General features: G+C 40.6%; 1 protein-coding gene across 1 annotated transcript in view; it reads right to left on the bottom strand.

Moving 5' to 3' along the window:
- CPVL (carboxypeptidase vitellogenic like) overlaps positions 1 to 18310 on the bottom strand; it is a 201084-nt gene that overhangs the window by 126751 nt on the left and 56023 nt on the right. Inside the window, exons 7-8 of the mRNA XM_042781603.1 lie at positions 4268 to 4390; positions 3752 to 3883 (exon numbers count right to left, since the gene is read on the bottom strand). Coding sequence (XP_042637537.1) covers positions 3752 to 3883; positions 4268 to 4390 — 255 coding nt within the window. The remainder of the gene's footprint in view (positions 1 to 3751; positions 3884 to 4267; positions 4391 to 18310) is intronic.

Below are 18310 nucleotides of genomic sequence, written 5' to 3'. Positions count from 1 at the left end.
TTCTCTTGCTCTTCCAGCCTGCTACTCTGGGCAGGCCTGAGTTGCCTCTCCTCACCTAATCCCTTCGGCTGACTGCTCTTCTCTCTGGCTTCCTGGTTTTTAATCCCCTTTCTCCTGCTCTTCCCGCTTGCTACTTTGGGCGTCCCTGAGTTGTCTCTCCTCACCTGTAACCCTGGGGCTGGGAATGAGTAGTTAAGGTAAAAAGGGGAATTAGATCATTCACAAAGAGGTGGCTAAGGAACAAGTCTCCTGAGAGCTAAAATCAAGTATTAAAAGTACCATCAATGTGGATCCTAGAATCACCAGAAATTATGACAAGAGTAGTGTTGGAGAGAATGGCAGTGAGGCAGGGGCTAAAACATTCATAAAATGAGGAGCAATTCAAGAGCTGGTAGACAACTACCACAAGAACTAGTGGGTGGTGTCATCTGAAGACATAAGACTCAAAGCTTAATGTGTTAGAAGAATGGAGGGAGTATGATCTGGAAGTAGCAATGAGAAACAAAGAGGACCATTTGCCTATGAACCAGGTGGTAAAAAGTATGTGAGAGAGAAAACAGCCACCACTTGAGAGAGCTTCAGGGAAGCACCATCATGAGGAGAGGCAGGTTTTAGGTAGAGCAAGAAGATGAAAGCAATAATCAACTCAAGACACTGAGGATCTAGGGAATTTTTTGATGATGACATTGAATTGTAAGAGGCATTTGTAAAAGGGTTTTAAGAAATGTATTCAGTACATTTTTAAAAAACATCTATGAAGTATGAATTTAGGTTTCTTACTGTGTAAGCTATTATTGTCCCTATTTTACAGATGAGGAAATTGAGGCACATAAACATTAAGTAACCTGCCAAGAACACACCACTCTTCACCCTACACACTCAATCACACACACACTGGCTACCTAACTAGGATTGTGACACATTTTAGTTTTCAATTCCTTCTGGCCATGTTTTTGGTTTTAATATAAGATTTCATTATTTTATTTAATTAATTTTCTTTTTCAAACCTGCAAGTTAACGTTGCCTTGGGTGAAGGGAAGGAGTTAGGGAAGGGGGTTTGAGCATACTTTAGCAAGGCTACCATTGCTCAAGGTCATCACATGTGGTTGGAGTGTGGTTGGGCCAATTTTGCATTACGTGGGGTTGTCTGGCTGACAGGTGAAAAGGGGTGAGAAACCAGCTAACGCTCTGCTTGCCAAGCTGTGTGTTTTGGCTTAGAGCGCATCTAGAGAAATGTCTGCCTTTTATCCTCATATTAAGACAGCATCTGCTTATCAATCCCTGACCCCACTGGACTGTGATAGCATAGAGGAAGTGTCTTTCTAATCTGTCCACCCCAAGGGATAGGCTATAGGCTAGCAGTAGTTCTAAATGGCCAGAGCAGTTTTGGAACTTATCTTCAGAAAGTATCATCAACACCAGTGGGAATATAAAATCACTCTTTAAGAATGGATTTGCTTTTTCAAAGAGTCAAAAATCATTTGCAGTTACACAAATAAGGTGGGTGGTCAAATGATGTTAAATACATTTCTGACCCAAACGTATTTCACAAAGAGAACTCTGTGATCCAGAACATTGCCACTGAATGAGCCACAATGCACAGCCAGAGACTGGCCATTTCTGATCATGAAGAATCTCTAAGATGTCTGAGGATTTTCTTAGAATGCCTGACAATGAAGCAGAAATACTGGGGTGGAGATCTGAGGGCAACAATTCCATCCCTGGGTCTGCCACAGTTTATTTGTGTGGTCCCTAGCAATTCATTAGGCCTCAGCTTCCTCATCAGTAAAATGTGTTTGTGTGTGTGTGTATGTGATATGTGTTGAGGATAGAGGAGGTTATATGAGGTGGTCTCTAAGCCCATTTAGCTCTGAGTTACTGCTCTTTGATTAACTAAATTATTTTAGGAATCAGAGAACCGCACAGGCATTTATTACTTAGGCATGGAATGTAGAAATTTATGTTCTCCTAGGTTTCAGGATTTCTTGGTGTGTTCCACTGTGGACACTGACACACATCTCATTATTAGGTGCTTACGTTCCTAATATCATTTTGTCTATCTCTCTTGAAATAGCAAGTTCTTAATGCTTCATTTCATCACTCAAGCTAATGATTACAAAGATACTCTGTATGTTTCAAGAGTTTATTTTTTTTTAACTTTTGTTTTTGATTATTGTAGGTTTTTTTTGTGTGTGTGGATATGAGTGGCTTTATTTAATTTCATGGGATACCTTCCCATCATATCTCTGAATGTACAAAATACCTTAACAGTTTCACTAACCCTGTAGGTTCATAGGCTGCTGCTTCATATATTGTGAGCAATTTTCTGCTTTCTTTATTCCTTTGGACCTATCAAATATTCTTGCTCTTCACATTGCTTAAGTCCTGTATGCTTCTTTAAAAACATATAAAATGTCTCACTTGCAGATTGGTCTCATGCTACATAAAATGTGGTATTAGTTCCAAATAAAATTCACTATTTTTCACTCTCTTTCTCTACCATAGCAGATAACCTAAAACTAGTCTTGAAAATATTGTCATTGCAATTTGAAGCATGATCCATCCAACATGCCCCTGATAAGATCCTTTTTCCTTCACATCTACAATTGCACAAGAATATCTGAATCAATACTGTGGAGCCACATCTGGGGTTCCAACACAGAGCAAGGATTGCCATTAGCATTCTGATGGCTTGGAGCTTTTTCACATTTGTTCCAGTTGCACAGCCTGCTGCTATCAGAATTCCCAGCAACAGTAGTCACTGCCTGGGAGGATTTCAGGAAGCATCCTGGCATTGTATTTATAAAATGGTGTAACTTTATGTTATCTCCCTACTCCATAGGTTTGTATCACTCCTGGTGTGATCTAAACCAGCTGATCTTCAGTGCCCAGAAAACTGGGCACTTAGGCTTCAGCCATAATAGCAACAATGATGTTAGGTGTATTGTTACAGTAGGATGTGATTCCAATAAAAAGATTAACATCCTCAAAATTCAGTCCTTGTCTCATTTACTCATGTGTCAAACATAATGACTCTATAGCCAATATTGCAAAAACCCCTAAGGAAAAATGTTTACATGACCTTGGTCTGCATTGGCTAAAGAAACACAACATCTTGTATCCTAATTTTAGTATATTCTTACATTACAAATAAACAAAAAGGCAGAAGACTATAACCATATTGTTCAAAATTGACTTTAAGGGAGCAATATAGTAATATTCACAAATATCAATGGCTCTTTGTAAAAATGTCAAATTACTGCACTTTGTGAATGCTGTTTCTGACACACAGGAACATGTGACATTTGTTATCCACTGTGGTCATTTCTGCAGCTGAACTCTGTCTGTAGTATCACCCTGAGAATGGCTTGGAACACATGTGAAAGCATATGCATCCACTTCCTACGTTGCCTGTCTTCTGATTTCCATCTGATTGGTTATGCCTTTAGGGCCTACAAAAAATTTAAAGAAATCAAAACAGTCCATGAAAGACAGAGTTATATAAATACTCCAAGGTAGGTTAAATATATAGCCAAAGAAAATTCAAAGAAACATGGACAGTCCTTTTCTTCATCAGGATTCCATTCATCTCACCCCCTCATCTTCAACAGCATAGCTGATACCTTCTCTAACAACAGTGAAACAAAACAAAACAAAAAAAATTGCAGGAGCAGCATGGTGCTTCTTTTGACCCCTATTCTGCTCACATGGTTTTAATTGCTCAAGGGCAATACAGGGCCCCAGCACTCACTTCAAAGGCCTTCGTCCAGTTCCCCTCCTTGATGTGCTTCACACACTCATCACACTGGTTCTGGAAGTACTTTCTCTGTCCTTCATCCACCAAGCCAATTTGGTAGAGGAATGCTGGATAGCCCCCTATAATCTGAGAAGAAAAGAGACAAACACAAACACCACAAAGAAAGAAAGGGGGAAGTTAGGGAAGCCCATTTGCTTGGTGCAATAACCCTTCCTTGTTGTAAATCTTGTGCTGTGATTAGCCACACAAGACAATTACACATGTACACATATACATACACACACACACACACACACACACACATACATGCTTACTGGCATCCATAACAAACCAAGCCCAACATAGTCAAATGACACCTTAAAACATTTAGTAAAAATTAGAAGTTTTAAGTCATTAGAAAGTCAGTTGAGCAATGGTATCTCCCTTTATCAAATGAGACCTCTTCCATCTGATTAAGAGGAATTCAATCTCTCTAAGACACAAAAACAGAAAGAAAAATGAGACACCTACTGATTCAGGGTCAGAATATGCATCTCCAATAGCAATTCCTTTCAAATTGATCTTCAGCTCTGCCGTGGGGTTGAGAGTATGGATGTAGTGCGCAATGGCGGGTACGTATTTCCCTGCATAAGACTGAGAAGGGCAGACATTAAAGTGGACAGTCACAAACTGATACCAGTAAATGATATACATTTAGCTTAATTAAAATGATAATGAAGCAGTAAAATATCCAGACGAGGTATACTGTCTATATCTTAACCTCACCTTATAAATTACACAAACAGAAATTTCACTTCTTTTGTAGTCTTAAACAACACCAAGCAAAATGCACGTCACATGGTACATGCACAAAAAATAAGTGACCATGTAATAAGTGAACATTCTCCTTTTCTTCCAAAATAAAGTAACATGAACCAGAAAATATAATTCTGCCACTCACTGGGCTTTACTTACAAGGAAGTTCCATTAAATGCTTTATTAAAGGAAGAAATTCTCAAGGTGTAAAATACAATTTCTAAATCTATATAACGACCCAAAATTGGAAATTAGCATGTATCAAAGTAATAGGAGAAGGACAAGGAAAATATTTATTAGCCACTGAGATTGTCAGTTAAACATATTTCAGTGTTCCTAAAACTTTTCCAGCACAAAGTTCTTTTTCAAGATCAAAACTGTTTGTGGAAATAGTTTTCCCCAAAAAATGTGATAATAGTTATACTTTTAGGATATTCTGGTGGGGGGAAGACTACTACAGATTCAATAATGATTATTTTGCATTTTTTCCCATCAATAGAAATGTCCACTTGGATTCCTAATATTAAATTCATATGTTCAAAATGAAGTTCCCAACCTCCAGGCCCTTCTGTAGCCTCCATTCCATTAAAGATAACACGGTTCTGTTTGCTCAGGCCAAACATCTTGGTGTCACCCTTTGTATTGATCTTTCTGTCACGTCCCACAAAAATCCATCAGCCAATTTGTCAGCTCTTCCTGTTGTTGCTAGCTGCCTTGCCCTTGATTCTGACTCATGGAGACCCCACGTGTGCAGACTAAAACTGCTCCATAGGGTTTTCAAGGCTGTAACCTTTAGCATAGTGGCTAAGACACTTGCCTGCTAACCAGACAGCTGGCGGTTCAAACCCACCAGCCACTCCTCGGAAGGAAGGTTGGGCAATCCTACTTCCGTAGTGATACTGCCTCAGAAACCCAAGGAGGGGTCGCTATGAGTCGGGTTAGACTCGACAGCACATAACAACAACAACAACAACCTTTTGGAAGCTGTTCGCCAGAACTATCTTCTGAGGCACCTCTAGATGGGTTCTAACCACCAAACTTTTGGCTAATAATGACACACTTAACTATGTGCACCAGCTAGGGACACCCAGCTCTACTTTTCCCATCAAAATATGTCTAGAATCCAGTGTGTTCTCCCAGCCCCACTTCATCGCCCTGGGCAAAGTCACCATCATCGCTTGCCTGGAGTACTGTACTAGCCTTCTAAATGGTTCCTTGCTTTGGCCCTTTGCCCTTTCCAGTCTATTTTCAAAACAGTGATCCTGTTAAAACACAGGTCAGACCATGTCATTCCTCTGCTCAAAAACTCTCCATTTCACTCAGAATAAAAGCAAGATGCTTTCTTGGACTCCTAAGGGCTATGCGATCTGGTCAGTTACTCAACTTCCTACCATTCTTTGAATACACCAGGCACATGCTCACCAGAGCCTTTGCCTGGAATGTTCTTCCCCATATGTCCATATGGCTAGCTTCCTCACTTCCTTAAGTAAAGCCTTCTGAGGATTGCCCTCCCCGGCCACCCAATCTAAAACTTAAAATTTTTTCTTCCTTTGGTATTTTATATTCCCCTTCTCTCCTTTTCTTTCCCTCTTAATCCTTATCCCTTTCAAATAAACTATATTATAGTGTGTATTGGTATTCCCCCATTCAACCCACACTAGAAAGTAAGATGTATGTTTGCCTATTTTGTTTATTACTATGTCCCTTGTGCCTAATGCTGCTTATTTTTCAGTGCTCAATAAAGTTGTTGAATAAATGAATCTACCTGCATTGCACATCTGTCCATAATCGAGTACAAGATTGTCTAAACACACATGAGGAGCTGTGGTAGTGCAGTGATTAAGGCATTTGGCTGCCAACCAAAAGGTCAGCAGTTTGAACTCACCAACCACTCTGTGGAAGAAAGATGTGGCAATCTGCTTCTGCAAAGATTTTCAGCCTTGGAAACTCTTTGGGGCAGTTCTACTCTGTCCTATAAAGTCACTATGAGTCGGAATGGAGTCAAGGCAGTGGGATATGCTGGGGATATCATTATTCTCGTTTTAAGATGAAGACATCAGCACAGAGAAAGGTTAAGTGGTAGAGCCAAAGCTCAAACCTAGTCTGACTCCAGAACCTAAATTTCTTCTAAGTTACGATAAAGAATGTCATTTTAATAATTTATGCTATATTCTATCAATGATGCAAACTGCTTGTACAATAATTATTATTTAGGTAAAGTATTGAATCAAAACAACGTTATCTATTCATACTCATGAACACATTTTAGCCTCTGAATGGTAATATGGGAGCACTCAAGTAGATTCCGGCTCATAGTGACCCCATGTGACAGAGTAGAACTGCCCACCAGGGTTTTCTTGGCTATAGTCTTTATGGAATCAGATTATCAGGTCTTTCTCCCTTGGCATAGTTGGTTGGGTTTGAACAGCCAACCTTTTGGTTAGCAACTAATCTCTTAACCATTGTGCCACGAAGGGTCCTTAATACTAACACTGCCACTCATCTGTCAGTTTGTCATACTGTGGTGGCTTACGTGTTTACTATGAGGCTGGAGGCTATGACATTGGTGTTTCAAATACCAGCAGGGTCACCCATGGTGGACAGGTTTCAGCAGAGTTTCCACACTAAGACAGACTTGGAAAAAGGAAGGGGCCATCCACTTCTCAAAGAATTGGGCAGTGGAAACCTTATCAATAGCAATGAAATACTGTCTGATATATTACCAGAAAACTTTATGAATAAACCTGAAACACTGTCTGATGTAATGCTGGAAGATGACTCCCTCAGGTCAGAAGGCACTCAAAATATGACTGGAGAGAGCTGCCTCCTCAAAGTAGAATGGTAATATACAGATCTGTTTATACATCGAAAATTTGGTTGGTTGCATAACTATGCTATATCCTCTTGGAAAGGACAAGAAGTGAATGTTTATCAAATATAATTTCTGCAAGATGGCAAAAAAAAGAAAATTTACCTAATTTTTTCACTGTTAAAGATGACAATAAAGACAGATACAGTCTTCATTCAATGATGGTTTATTGTGTAAAGGCATTATGCTAGATACTTTAGGAGAAACAATAATGAATAAAGCACAAAACTTGCCCTTATTAAGCTGCAATTTCTTTTGAGAATACAGTATGGAAATCTTGACTCAAACATGAAAAAGCGAAGTGTACCATTTCATAAATTATCCTCATAATGTTTACATTGCTTAGTCCATAGTTGGTACACAAAAACATATTTGATTAGTTGAATGACTTGTCTGTCATTATTTCTAAGCATTTTTTTCTTTATTGCAAATTGGTGCAAAATGCTAAAAAGTATCTATTCCAGTGATGTTGTTGTTGTTGTTATGTGCCATCAAGTCAGCCCAGACTCATAGCGACCCCTCCTTGGGTTTCCGAGGCAGTATCACTACGGAAGTAGGATTGCCCAACCTTCCTTCCGAGATTCCAGTGATAGTATCACTCAAATTATCTTACTATAAGACCTGGTAATAAAATATCTCCCTTGGTTCTTTCTGAAATGGAAGGACATGTATTTTAAATTGCCATACAGGTAGTGATGACATCCTTATTCTATGGTACTTTCCCCCTGTGACCATCATATGTATCTGAGATATATCCAGAGATATCTGAGATATATCTGAGATATTAAGGAGGAGCATCCACTCATTATTTTTAGAACATCTACTATGAACCAGGCTATTTCACCTATTTCAGTTCTCACAAGAGCCAGTTTAAGGTAAACAAGTTTTTCATAATTTCCGTAATGATGAAAACAATGCTTTATATAAGGATCTCTGGTGGTTAACACATTTGGCTACTAACCAAAAGGTCAGTGGTTCAAACCCACCAGCCATTCGGTGGAAGAAAGATGAGGCAGTCTGCTTCCATAAAGATTTACAGCCTTGGAATCGATTTGATGGCAACGAGTTTGTTTTGTTTTGATGTGTTTCATCCATAATGCTAGCTGGAATTTGATCTCAGGCTTGGCTGCCCCCACACCTCATTGTGTCTCACATCTAGTCACCCTTTAGCCAGTGGTCCTGGAATAGACTATGTGTCTCTGGCCGCCAGGCTGAGATCCAATGTTGAGTTGATCCACACCACTCTAAGTTGACCATTTATGAAAAATAATTCAATGAATTGGGTAGCTCTATAATCATATCCAAAACCAGATTCTGCAAAGTTCAGTATGCGAACACTAATCTAATGATGGAGCTCTGTTAGCATAGTGCCTAAGGCACTTGGCTGCTAACCAGAAAGCTGGCGGTTCAAACCCACCAGCCAGCCACTCCTTGGAAGAAAGACTGGGCAATCTACTTCCGTAGTGATACTGCCTCAGAAACCCAAGGAGGGGTCACTATGAGTTGGGTCTGACTCGATGGCAAACAACAACAATCTAATGATGATGTTTACTTCAGTGTTTATTTCTAATGACTATCACACACTTCTTTGCCTTCTGTCACTGTGACAAATCCTTCCCTATCATTTTCATTAATCATTCCATTGGTCGAGTGACTCAAGCTGTCACACAGTAGACAATTATGGGATTACTTTATGGAAAACAGATACCAGAACATTATAATGAAATTTCAATTATTTTCACTCTCCTTGTTGAGACATAGCTTGTTTTTGCAAGATCAGACTTATTTATTCTTCTTGAATCATTTATTTCTCCACTTACAGATTCTCTGACCACCACAAGCACTTTACAAAATGACCTGACAATAAATCAAGTATGTTTTATTTTACCTCATTTTCCCTTTTCTGTATGTTTTAAACAGAATAATAATAATAAACCAAATGCACTGCTGTGGAGTCAGATCCGACTCATAGAAACCCCTTGTTGGGTTTAGAACCCTATATTTTGGGGGGAGAATTTAGACGTGGTTGTCTTATCGACTAGAAGACTGTATTTTCTCTTAGATTTATTGTTATGTTTCTGTGAAGTTATGACTTCTTGCTTCTTTTGTTCATTGTGCTGTCAGCGACGATGACAGCAGCCACTAGGCCTGCAACAATCAGTTCTGTGATTTCTCTGACCTCTCACTGCTGACCAATGTGCGTTGCAGCTGCCCGAGGAAGCCCCTGAATTCAGTCTATGAATTAACACCAACCTCCTAACATCAGATTCTGGCCTCATAAAAGCCCGGCACAACATCAAAGCAAATATAAAAGGAAAGAGCAACAGTGCAACCAGAAACTATCTGAACACATAATATTTTAGAATTTGGCAGTGACTTTCAAATGAGAAACTCAGCCAGATAAATATATTTATCTAATGCAACAATTCAAACTAGGTAGCAGTCAACGCATCGGGGTCTAGTCTGCTCTTGTTATTCCTTTCTAATATTTAAAGGAGTGTCTAGCTGCAATTGCCAACACTGATCTGTTGGGCTAATTTTTCCCACAGTGGGCATATTTGGAGCTTATCTCCGACAAGAAGGACCAGAGAGTCCAGGGTGCGTTTGTACATGCTTGGATTTGCTGGAGCTTACAGAAGAAATAAGCCTCCCATCTTCCATCAGAAGGATCTCAAACTTCGACTTGCAATCTTTTATTTCTCCCATGAGAGAAAAAGTTCTCCAAATCACAGTTGAATAACGGTTTTGCATCTTGGTCTGCAATCTCTCTGTCTTAAATGATGTTTGGAACTGCCTAATGGAAATCATGTTAGGAGCATATTGTACTTGTAAAAATAGTCTAGAGAGAATGTAATGCTTGGTTAATTACCCAGATGTGTGAAAGCACAATGAAATTGGACTTAAAGAAACTTGTAATTGTGTATTCTGTCTGACTCTCTCCCTTCTTAACATCTTTCAACAACATTCATAGCTGACTTACTGTACCCCAGCCACCCTTTCAAGGGTGGGAAAAAAAGACTCCATATCTAAAGATCAAGCCTCAGTCAGCTCCTCCAGGAGAAAAAATAATAGTGTCAGAGAATAATACTATAATGGAAACAATGTCCTCTTACAGGAATTTCACATATGTTAGCAGTTACTATTGTTTAAGCAACTCTCAGTCGGCTGCATTTCTTACTGAGGTATAGGAGAAAAAAAAAGAAATGCAGTTATACTCATTCTTCTGCTCAGCTTCTAGGTATGCACTTTACAGCAAAACAACCAGAGCTTTATCTGGAATGATGAGCACTGACTTTTGAAGTAATGCTCACCCTAAACCTGCACACAAAATTTCACCACTGACAGCCCTAGTCCCTAAAGTCTCTCTGGCAACTGGAAAAGGAGGAGTTGTCCACCTTAGCAATGGCATGCTGAGGACAGTCACTGTCCTTCTGAGTCTTCTTCCTTGCTCTGAACCCACTCCCCTAGCCACTTTGGCTGGAATGAGGATCTCTTTGAAGAAATGACTTCTGGACTGGTGAGGATACTTCCATGTCGGTAGAAGGAACTGAGGTAAGCTGGCTTTGCGGCAAGAATCACACATGCCTTGTCCTCCAGCTCTCCCCATGCAAGGGAATCCTGGGTCTCCAGGAACAGACTATGGTGCAGCCACCTCCATTTCTTGGGGAGGAGCAGAGGGAACAAGGATATAAGCCTTGAAGAGAATTTTAAACACACATTGAAAACCCATTGCCATTGAGTTGATTCTGACTCATGGTGAGCCCATGTGTTACAGAGTACAACAAATCCATAGGGTTTTCTTGGCTATAATCCTTATGAAAGCAGATTGCCTGGCTTTTATTGTTTGCAGTGCCCCTTGGTAGGTTCGAACCACCAACCTTTGGGTTAGTAGTTGAGCACAAACTATTTGTGCCACCCAAAGACCTCACACACATTGAAAACCCAAGGGAAATAACACAGAAAATAAATCTGGTGAAAGCCCTAAGCTTAATGGAGTCACACAAGATGCAGCAGACAAGAGGACAAGATGAGGCTAGAGCAACTTCTTGACTTCATCTAGCCGTGGATAGAATCTCATTTCACTCACCACCACTATATTCTCTAAGGAAAAGAGGAGGTGTGGCCTCAAAATGGCTGGTTTGGAAAATTAATGAATGAGGAAAGCTGAAACTTCAGTGTTGTGGTAATCTCCACACTTCCTAGACATTTCTAGACCATGCGTCATCTAATTTCAAGACCATACTGTTGCAATTAAAAAGAAAAATGGCTTCTAACAAGAACGTCTTTATCAAAATGTCTATTTCTCTTGAATGTGAGCTTAAAAAGATGCTTGCAGAATCTATTGGCATAGACATAAAGAGAAAATATTTTGATCTGTTGCCAACTTCTAGTCATATAAACTTATGCAAAGATACCTGCTGCCTTCTAACTGATATATTATTATATTGTATTGAGAGGATGCTTTTTTTGGGGAAAAAAAATCCATCAGTGATGGGCATGGGTGAAAAAGATGCACTCCTTCCTACCTCTATGTCCCAATTCTGAAGAAAACCAGCTTGAAGCCAGGTGATTCAACCAGATGAATAAACCCTTTTGTTTAAAATGGACACTCCAGTTAATATGACTTTTAAATAAATAGTATGAACCCATTGGGCCACAGTCAACAAATTGAGTCCTTTGTTTGCTCACTGTAGATAGGATTCAGGAAGTTTAAGCTGCATAAGAGATTTAACTTAGTTTTCCTGTCACCAGCCTAGACATCTAATCAGGTACTATTTATTTCTCCATACTGTTTGGTCCAGCATGGTAGTTCACTTTAGACAAAGCTTATAATGATTTCTGATTTACTCATATCCTTTTCTACGCAACAAAAGAATCGGTAAATATGTGTTGATGTGAATTGGATATGTTCTCCAAAAGCCTGAGGTTTAACATACAAACATTTCCATATGCCCCTGCTAAATTCTTCAGGTTGCAGCTTCAACTTTGATTTTTCTAGTATTAAAGTCATTAAATAGCCACAAATAGGTTGCAATGCTAAAAGAAAACACTGGTAAGTACAGATGAACATAACTAAAAATAGGCATTTGTCATGGGCTCAGGAGTTAAAGCGGCTTGAATGTTATTAGTAAAATCCAGCAAATCCCAAGCTTTGAGAAATAATTGCATTCCAAGGACTTCAAGTCTTTCTATCACTTGAAGCTTCCTTGAAGCTTCCACTTACTCTATAAAACTTTATGATTAAAACTAAGTCTTGGCCAGAAAGACAGACATCCAAGAAACTAAGGAATTTCTTTTCTGTTTGTATAGGTTGATAACCCTAGAGATTTTGCACAAAATATGGAAGAGGAATGTTTGTGCCTCTTCTATAGAAAGTAGATCTGTTTTGGGAGAAGCAGCATGTCTTCAAGATAGTGCAGCTCCAAGGACAGAGCATCCAGGCCTCAGCATTACAGATAAGCAGGGTTAAAATCCTTAGCAACTCCCTGACTACAGTTTCAGGTTCTGGAGTCTGCTTGCTCAATTTCCAATCCTGGACCCTCCACTTTTGGCTGAGTGTCTTTATAAGGCATTCCTAACTTTTCTAGGCCTCAGTTATCTTACCTCTAAAATGGGGATGAAAATAACAATACCTATTTCATAAAGTAGCTGTGAGTATTAAAGGAGGTCATAAGTGCGGTAGCACTTGGCATAATGCTTGCCATATGATCAATTCTCATCAAATATTCTCCAGTTAACTCTTACAAATATAATAGGTGAACTAGATGTTCTCCAAGGACCCCTTCTTGCCAGTCAGTTCAATAAGCATGTTGTTGTTGTTGTTGTTGTTGTTGTTATGTGCCGTCGAGTCAGACTTGACTCATAGCGACCCCTCCTTGGGTTGCCGAGGCAGTATCACTACGGAAGTAGATTGTCCATCTTCCTTCCGAGGAGTGGCTGGTGGGTTTGAACTTCCAGCCTTCTGGTTAGCAGTCAAGTGCCTTAGGCACTATGCTACCAGAGCTCCCTCAATAAGCATAAGCCTGGGCTAATGACAAAGACCTGCATAAAAGGATTATAGCCAACTGCTAGCATGGTTCTCCCAACCCACCTTCCACATCACCCGTTTACTTGGAAGTCACTGCTTGATATTCCCATATTACAAATATCTTTCTGTGGGTTAGATTCTGTCCTCTATTTAAATACAAATGTGTTGGGAGTAACCTGCATGTGGTTTAATTTATCAGATCCCTTCTAAGAGACAGTGAGCTGGTAACAAGTCAGAATGTGTGTAAGAGACAGAACAATTGTGATAGGGATGGAAAAAGTGTGGAGAAAACGTGCCTGAGTGCAATATAACCAAGGACAGGAAGGCTGGATGAGAAGTAGGGCATAAGATGGTCCTGGAAACCAAGGGAGTAAAAAGAAGGGTCCCAGGGCCCAGACACATGGCAGTGAAAGAAGGGCCAGGAAAGAGAGAGAAAAAGCTGCTCAAGAGAAATAGCATTTAGTTCTTGGTTTTATCTCTGGACAGCCTTGCGTGAAGCCACTCTCTAATGTCCATTAAACACTGTGCTTAGTATTGTATGAAACAAATTAAATAAACATGGCTCTGGCATATACTGGGAGCCTGCCATTCGAAACCCAGTGGGCTATGATTTCAATAAAGGTTGTCAGAAACCGTGTTCCCAGCAGGACTTCACCCATTCAGATGAAGATAAACTGTCCCATTAAGCTAACTAATTTTTAAATAGCTTCAAAATTTTGTGTTTATTCGGCCTTCAAATTAACCATGGCTGCTTGTCAAGAGAGTATGCCTACCCTGGTTGTTAAAAAGAGATTCCCCAGTTTTGCTCATACACCCTGTTGTTGTTGTTTGCCGTCGAGTTGGCCCCGACTCATAGTGACCCCTCCTTGGGTTTCCGAGGCAGTACCACTACGGAAGTAGGATTGCCCAACCTTCCTTCTGAGGAGTGGCTTGTGGGTTTGAACCGCCAGCCTTCTGGTGAGCAGTCAAGTGCCTTTGCCACTATGCTACCAGAGCTCCCTACCCACTGCCATTTTAGAAGAGCTCACATCCTTTACCACAACCCCCCAGAAGCATGGAATCTTTCCCTGGAGAAGGACATAAAGCCATGCGTTTGAAGAACAATGGGCAGTCCTGCTTCTGCCTGAGGCCTCCCTGCCTTCTAGTGAGGGCTGTTTTGCTTTAACATCTAGCAGGGCCCCATGTACACTTGAGAGGGTTCTAAAGAGTGCCTGTACCTCAAGAACAAGAGCAATCTCACTAATAGTTACTGGCTTAGAAAGGATAACACTTATAAAGAAAGTTAATTATGTGAATTAAACGCAGCTTGTTTCTCTTTTTGAAGTACATTTTTTTCGTGCCTCAAGGAGGGTGATTTACAGGCACATTTGTCTTTCTTTAGGGAAAATTAATTCCAGTTGGTGTTCTGGGCAGACACGAAGAGAAGATGGTAAAGAGACAAAGCTGCTTCTTCCTTATCTGTCAGCCTACCCTTCATTCACGTGGCAGCGGTAGCTGGGCAGTCCAAGTGGGTCTTTATGCATTTTGCTTCTTCTCATATAGAATGTAAACAAACAAGCAAGTTTCTAATATCAACCATTAACCTCCATTTTCTTCTTCACTTTAGATGAAATGAACTATTTATCGTAGAGATGATTTTAAAATAATGGACACAAAGCAGAAGGGATAATGCCATATACAAACAACGATTGAACAAGCTTCTATTAACACCTGGGTCCCTATCTAGGTGCATCCGGGCATATTCTTTGAAGCCCTCTGCAAGCTTTCCCACATGAGTGATAATAGTCATCATGTATTGCGTGTTAAAGACAGTCAGGCACTATGCTGAATATTTGAGGAGAATTATGTAATAAACCCACCACCTAGGTCTGTCAGGTTGTGGTACTGTGGTGGCTTGGGTATTACTATGATGCTAGAAGCTAAGCCACTGGTATTTCAAATACCAGAAGGGTCACCCAGGGTGGACAGGTTTCAGTGGAGCTTCTGGACTGAGAGAGACTAGGAAGAAGGACCTTGGTGATCTACCTCCAAAAATTAGCCACCGAATCCTGTGGATTGCCACAGAATATTGCCTAATATAGTGTTAGAAGATGAGCTCCCTAGGTTGGAAGGCACTCAAAATATACAGTGGCTACAACTATGAACTCAAATATACCAGTCACCATGAAGACAGCACAGGACTGGACAACATTGCATTCTGTTGCACATAAGGTTGCCATGAGTTGGAGCCAACTTGCTGGCAATTAATGATTAACAATATTTAATTGAACAGTCAAGACAATCTATGCAATAAATACTATTATTATTTCTTGACTCTCCTCCATGAACATCAGGGCTCTACACAGCTCCGACCCCTTGACCATCATGACCATAATGAAACTACCCTCATTTTGTTTGTATAGTTTGACAACCCTAGAGATTTTAACATATACAATACAGAAGAGGAATGTGTGTCTCTCTTCTACAGAAAGCAGGTCTGTTTTGAGGAAAGGGCCAGGTTCTCCAAATAGTGCAGTTCCAAGAAGAGAGTACCCAGGCTCCAGAGAGCATCACAGACAAGCAGGGTTACAAATCCTCAGCAGGTCCCTGATTACAGTCTTCAGGCTCTGGAGTCTGCCTGCTCAATTTCCAATCCTGGACCCTCCGCTTTCTGGATGGGTGTCCTTAATAAGGCATTCCTAACTTCTCTAGACCTCAGTCATCTTTTCTCTAAAATGGGGATGACAATAATAGTTGTTGTTGTTGTTATGTGCCATCGAGTTGGACCCGACTCATAGCGACCCCTCCTTGAGTTTCTGAGGCAGTATCACTACGGAAGCAGATTGCCCCATCATCCTTCCGAGGAGTGGCTGGTGGGTTTGAATCGCCAGCCTTCTGGTTAGCAGTCAAGTGCCTTAGGCACTACGCTGCCAGAGCTCCCAACAATAACAGTACCTATTTCATAAAGTAGCTGCAGGCATTAAAGGAGGTCATGCATGAGGGAGCACTTGGCATAACGCCTGCCATATGATCAGTTCTCAATAAATATTCTCAAATAAGATCTTTCAAATACAGTAGGTGAACTAGATGTTCTCCGAAGCCCCCTTCTTGCCAAAAAATTCAATAAATATAAGCCTGGGCTAATAGAATAATGTAGAGCCTATTTAAGTCCAGTACATTTGCATGGTAAGGCAGAAAACCACTTGAGTTTATGGATTTTTGTTCATAGACAATTCTACGATGGGAGTGGCATTATTTGTTCAGCCACATTTGTTCAGAGTGTGAGAAATCAAGAGCTCAGAAGAGAAAGAATTTTTCCTTCTTCAAAACCTATTGCATTTTTTCTTTTTCATTTCTGAAAAGGAGGAGAGAAGGAGTGGGTCGGGGCTGTGTTAACCCATAAAGGCAAACCCATTGCCATCAAGTCCAACTCATAGTGAAGCTATAGGACAGAGCAGAAATGCCCCATAGAGTTACCAAGGCTGTAATCTTTATGGATACAGACTCCCCATCTTTCTCATGTGGAGTAGCAGGTGGGTTCAAACCATGACCTTTCAGTTAGCAGCCAAGTGCTTAACCACTATGTCACCAGGGCTCCTTGGTACTTATGTTAAAGCTGGAATGATATGCAGAGACTTTAAGGGTAAATCTAGGTAACTACATTTGAACACCTATTAAAGCAAAATATCCCTGGAAGTGTTCCAATTTAAAAGCCAGCTCCTCTGATTATAAAATGAAAACTATAGGCCCAGAGAAGTTAAAGGACTTGCTCTAATCATTCAGAGAGAGGCAAAATCCCAGTCTCCTGATTACTACACCAGACTCCTTCCATGTCTCATTCTGTCTTGTAGCCTTATGAAGACAAACCAGATGGAACAAACTAAACTGGAAAAACATAGTATCCTAATAGTTAATAAACCATCAAGGCATTACTATTTAGTGCTTTTTCTCCTAGACGTCTTCAAGTTAATGCACCCCATGTAGCTCTTATGAAGACAATGCTGCCTGGCCACAGTGCTCTAGGGCCTTGCCTGTCCTTGTTTACATTTTCCTTCATCACTTCAAAGGTGCAAGTTTCCTTAAACGTATTCATCCCAACAGCATTGAATGCTAAAAGAATATTTTCCTTTCCTACACTCCTCGGAAGGAAGATGGGGCAATCTACTTCCGTAGTGATACTGCCTCGGAAAACCAAGGAGGGGGCGCTATGAGTTGGGTCCGACTCGATGGCACACAACAACAACAACAACACACATTAAGGAACCCTGGTGGCACAATGGCTAAGTGCTGGGCTACTAACCAAAAGGTGGGTGGTTTGAATTCGCCCAGTGGTTTCATGGGAGAAAAGACATGGCAATCTTCTCCTGTAAAGATTACAGCCTAGTGAACCCTATGAAACAGATCTGCTCCGGTAAAGACTAGTGCCTAGGAAATACTATGGAGCATTTTCTCTTATAGGGTCTCTATGAGTCAGAATCAGCTTAATGACACATTAACATACATTAGGAAATGACATGCATGAAATCACCAGGCAGACATGGACTAACCAGAAAACAAACCAAACCCACTGCCATCAAGTCAATTCTGACTCACAGCAAGCCCTGCAGGGTTTCCAAGGTTATACATCTTTATGGATGCAGATTGCCTCATTTTTCTCCCACAGAGCAGCTGGTGGGTTCAAACCACTGACCTTTTTACATTAGCAGCCTGATGTCTTCACTGAAGTGCCAACAGAACTCCTTCATCTTGTTGTTGTTGTTGTTTGCCGTCGAGTTGGCCCCGACTCATAGCGACCCCCTCCTTGGGTTTCCGAGGCAGTATCACTACGGAAGTAGGATTGCCCAACCTTCCTTCCGAGGAGTGGCTGCTGGGTTTGAACCAC

This window comes from Orycteropus afer, unplaced genomic scaffold, assembly GCF_000298275.1.
Source record: "Orycteropus afer afer isolate SDZICR_OR568_19922 unplaced genomic scaffold, OryAfe1.0 scaffold00008, whole genome shotgun sequence".
Taxonomy (NCBI): domain Eukaryota; kingdom Metazoa; phylum Chordata; class Mammalia; order Tubulidentata; family Orycteropodidae; genus Orycteropus; species Orycteropus afer.
The sequence above is the reverse complement of the archived record's forward strand: the minus strand, read 5'-3'. Positions and strand labels throughout refer to the sequence as shown.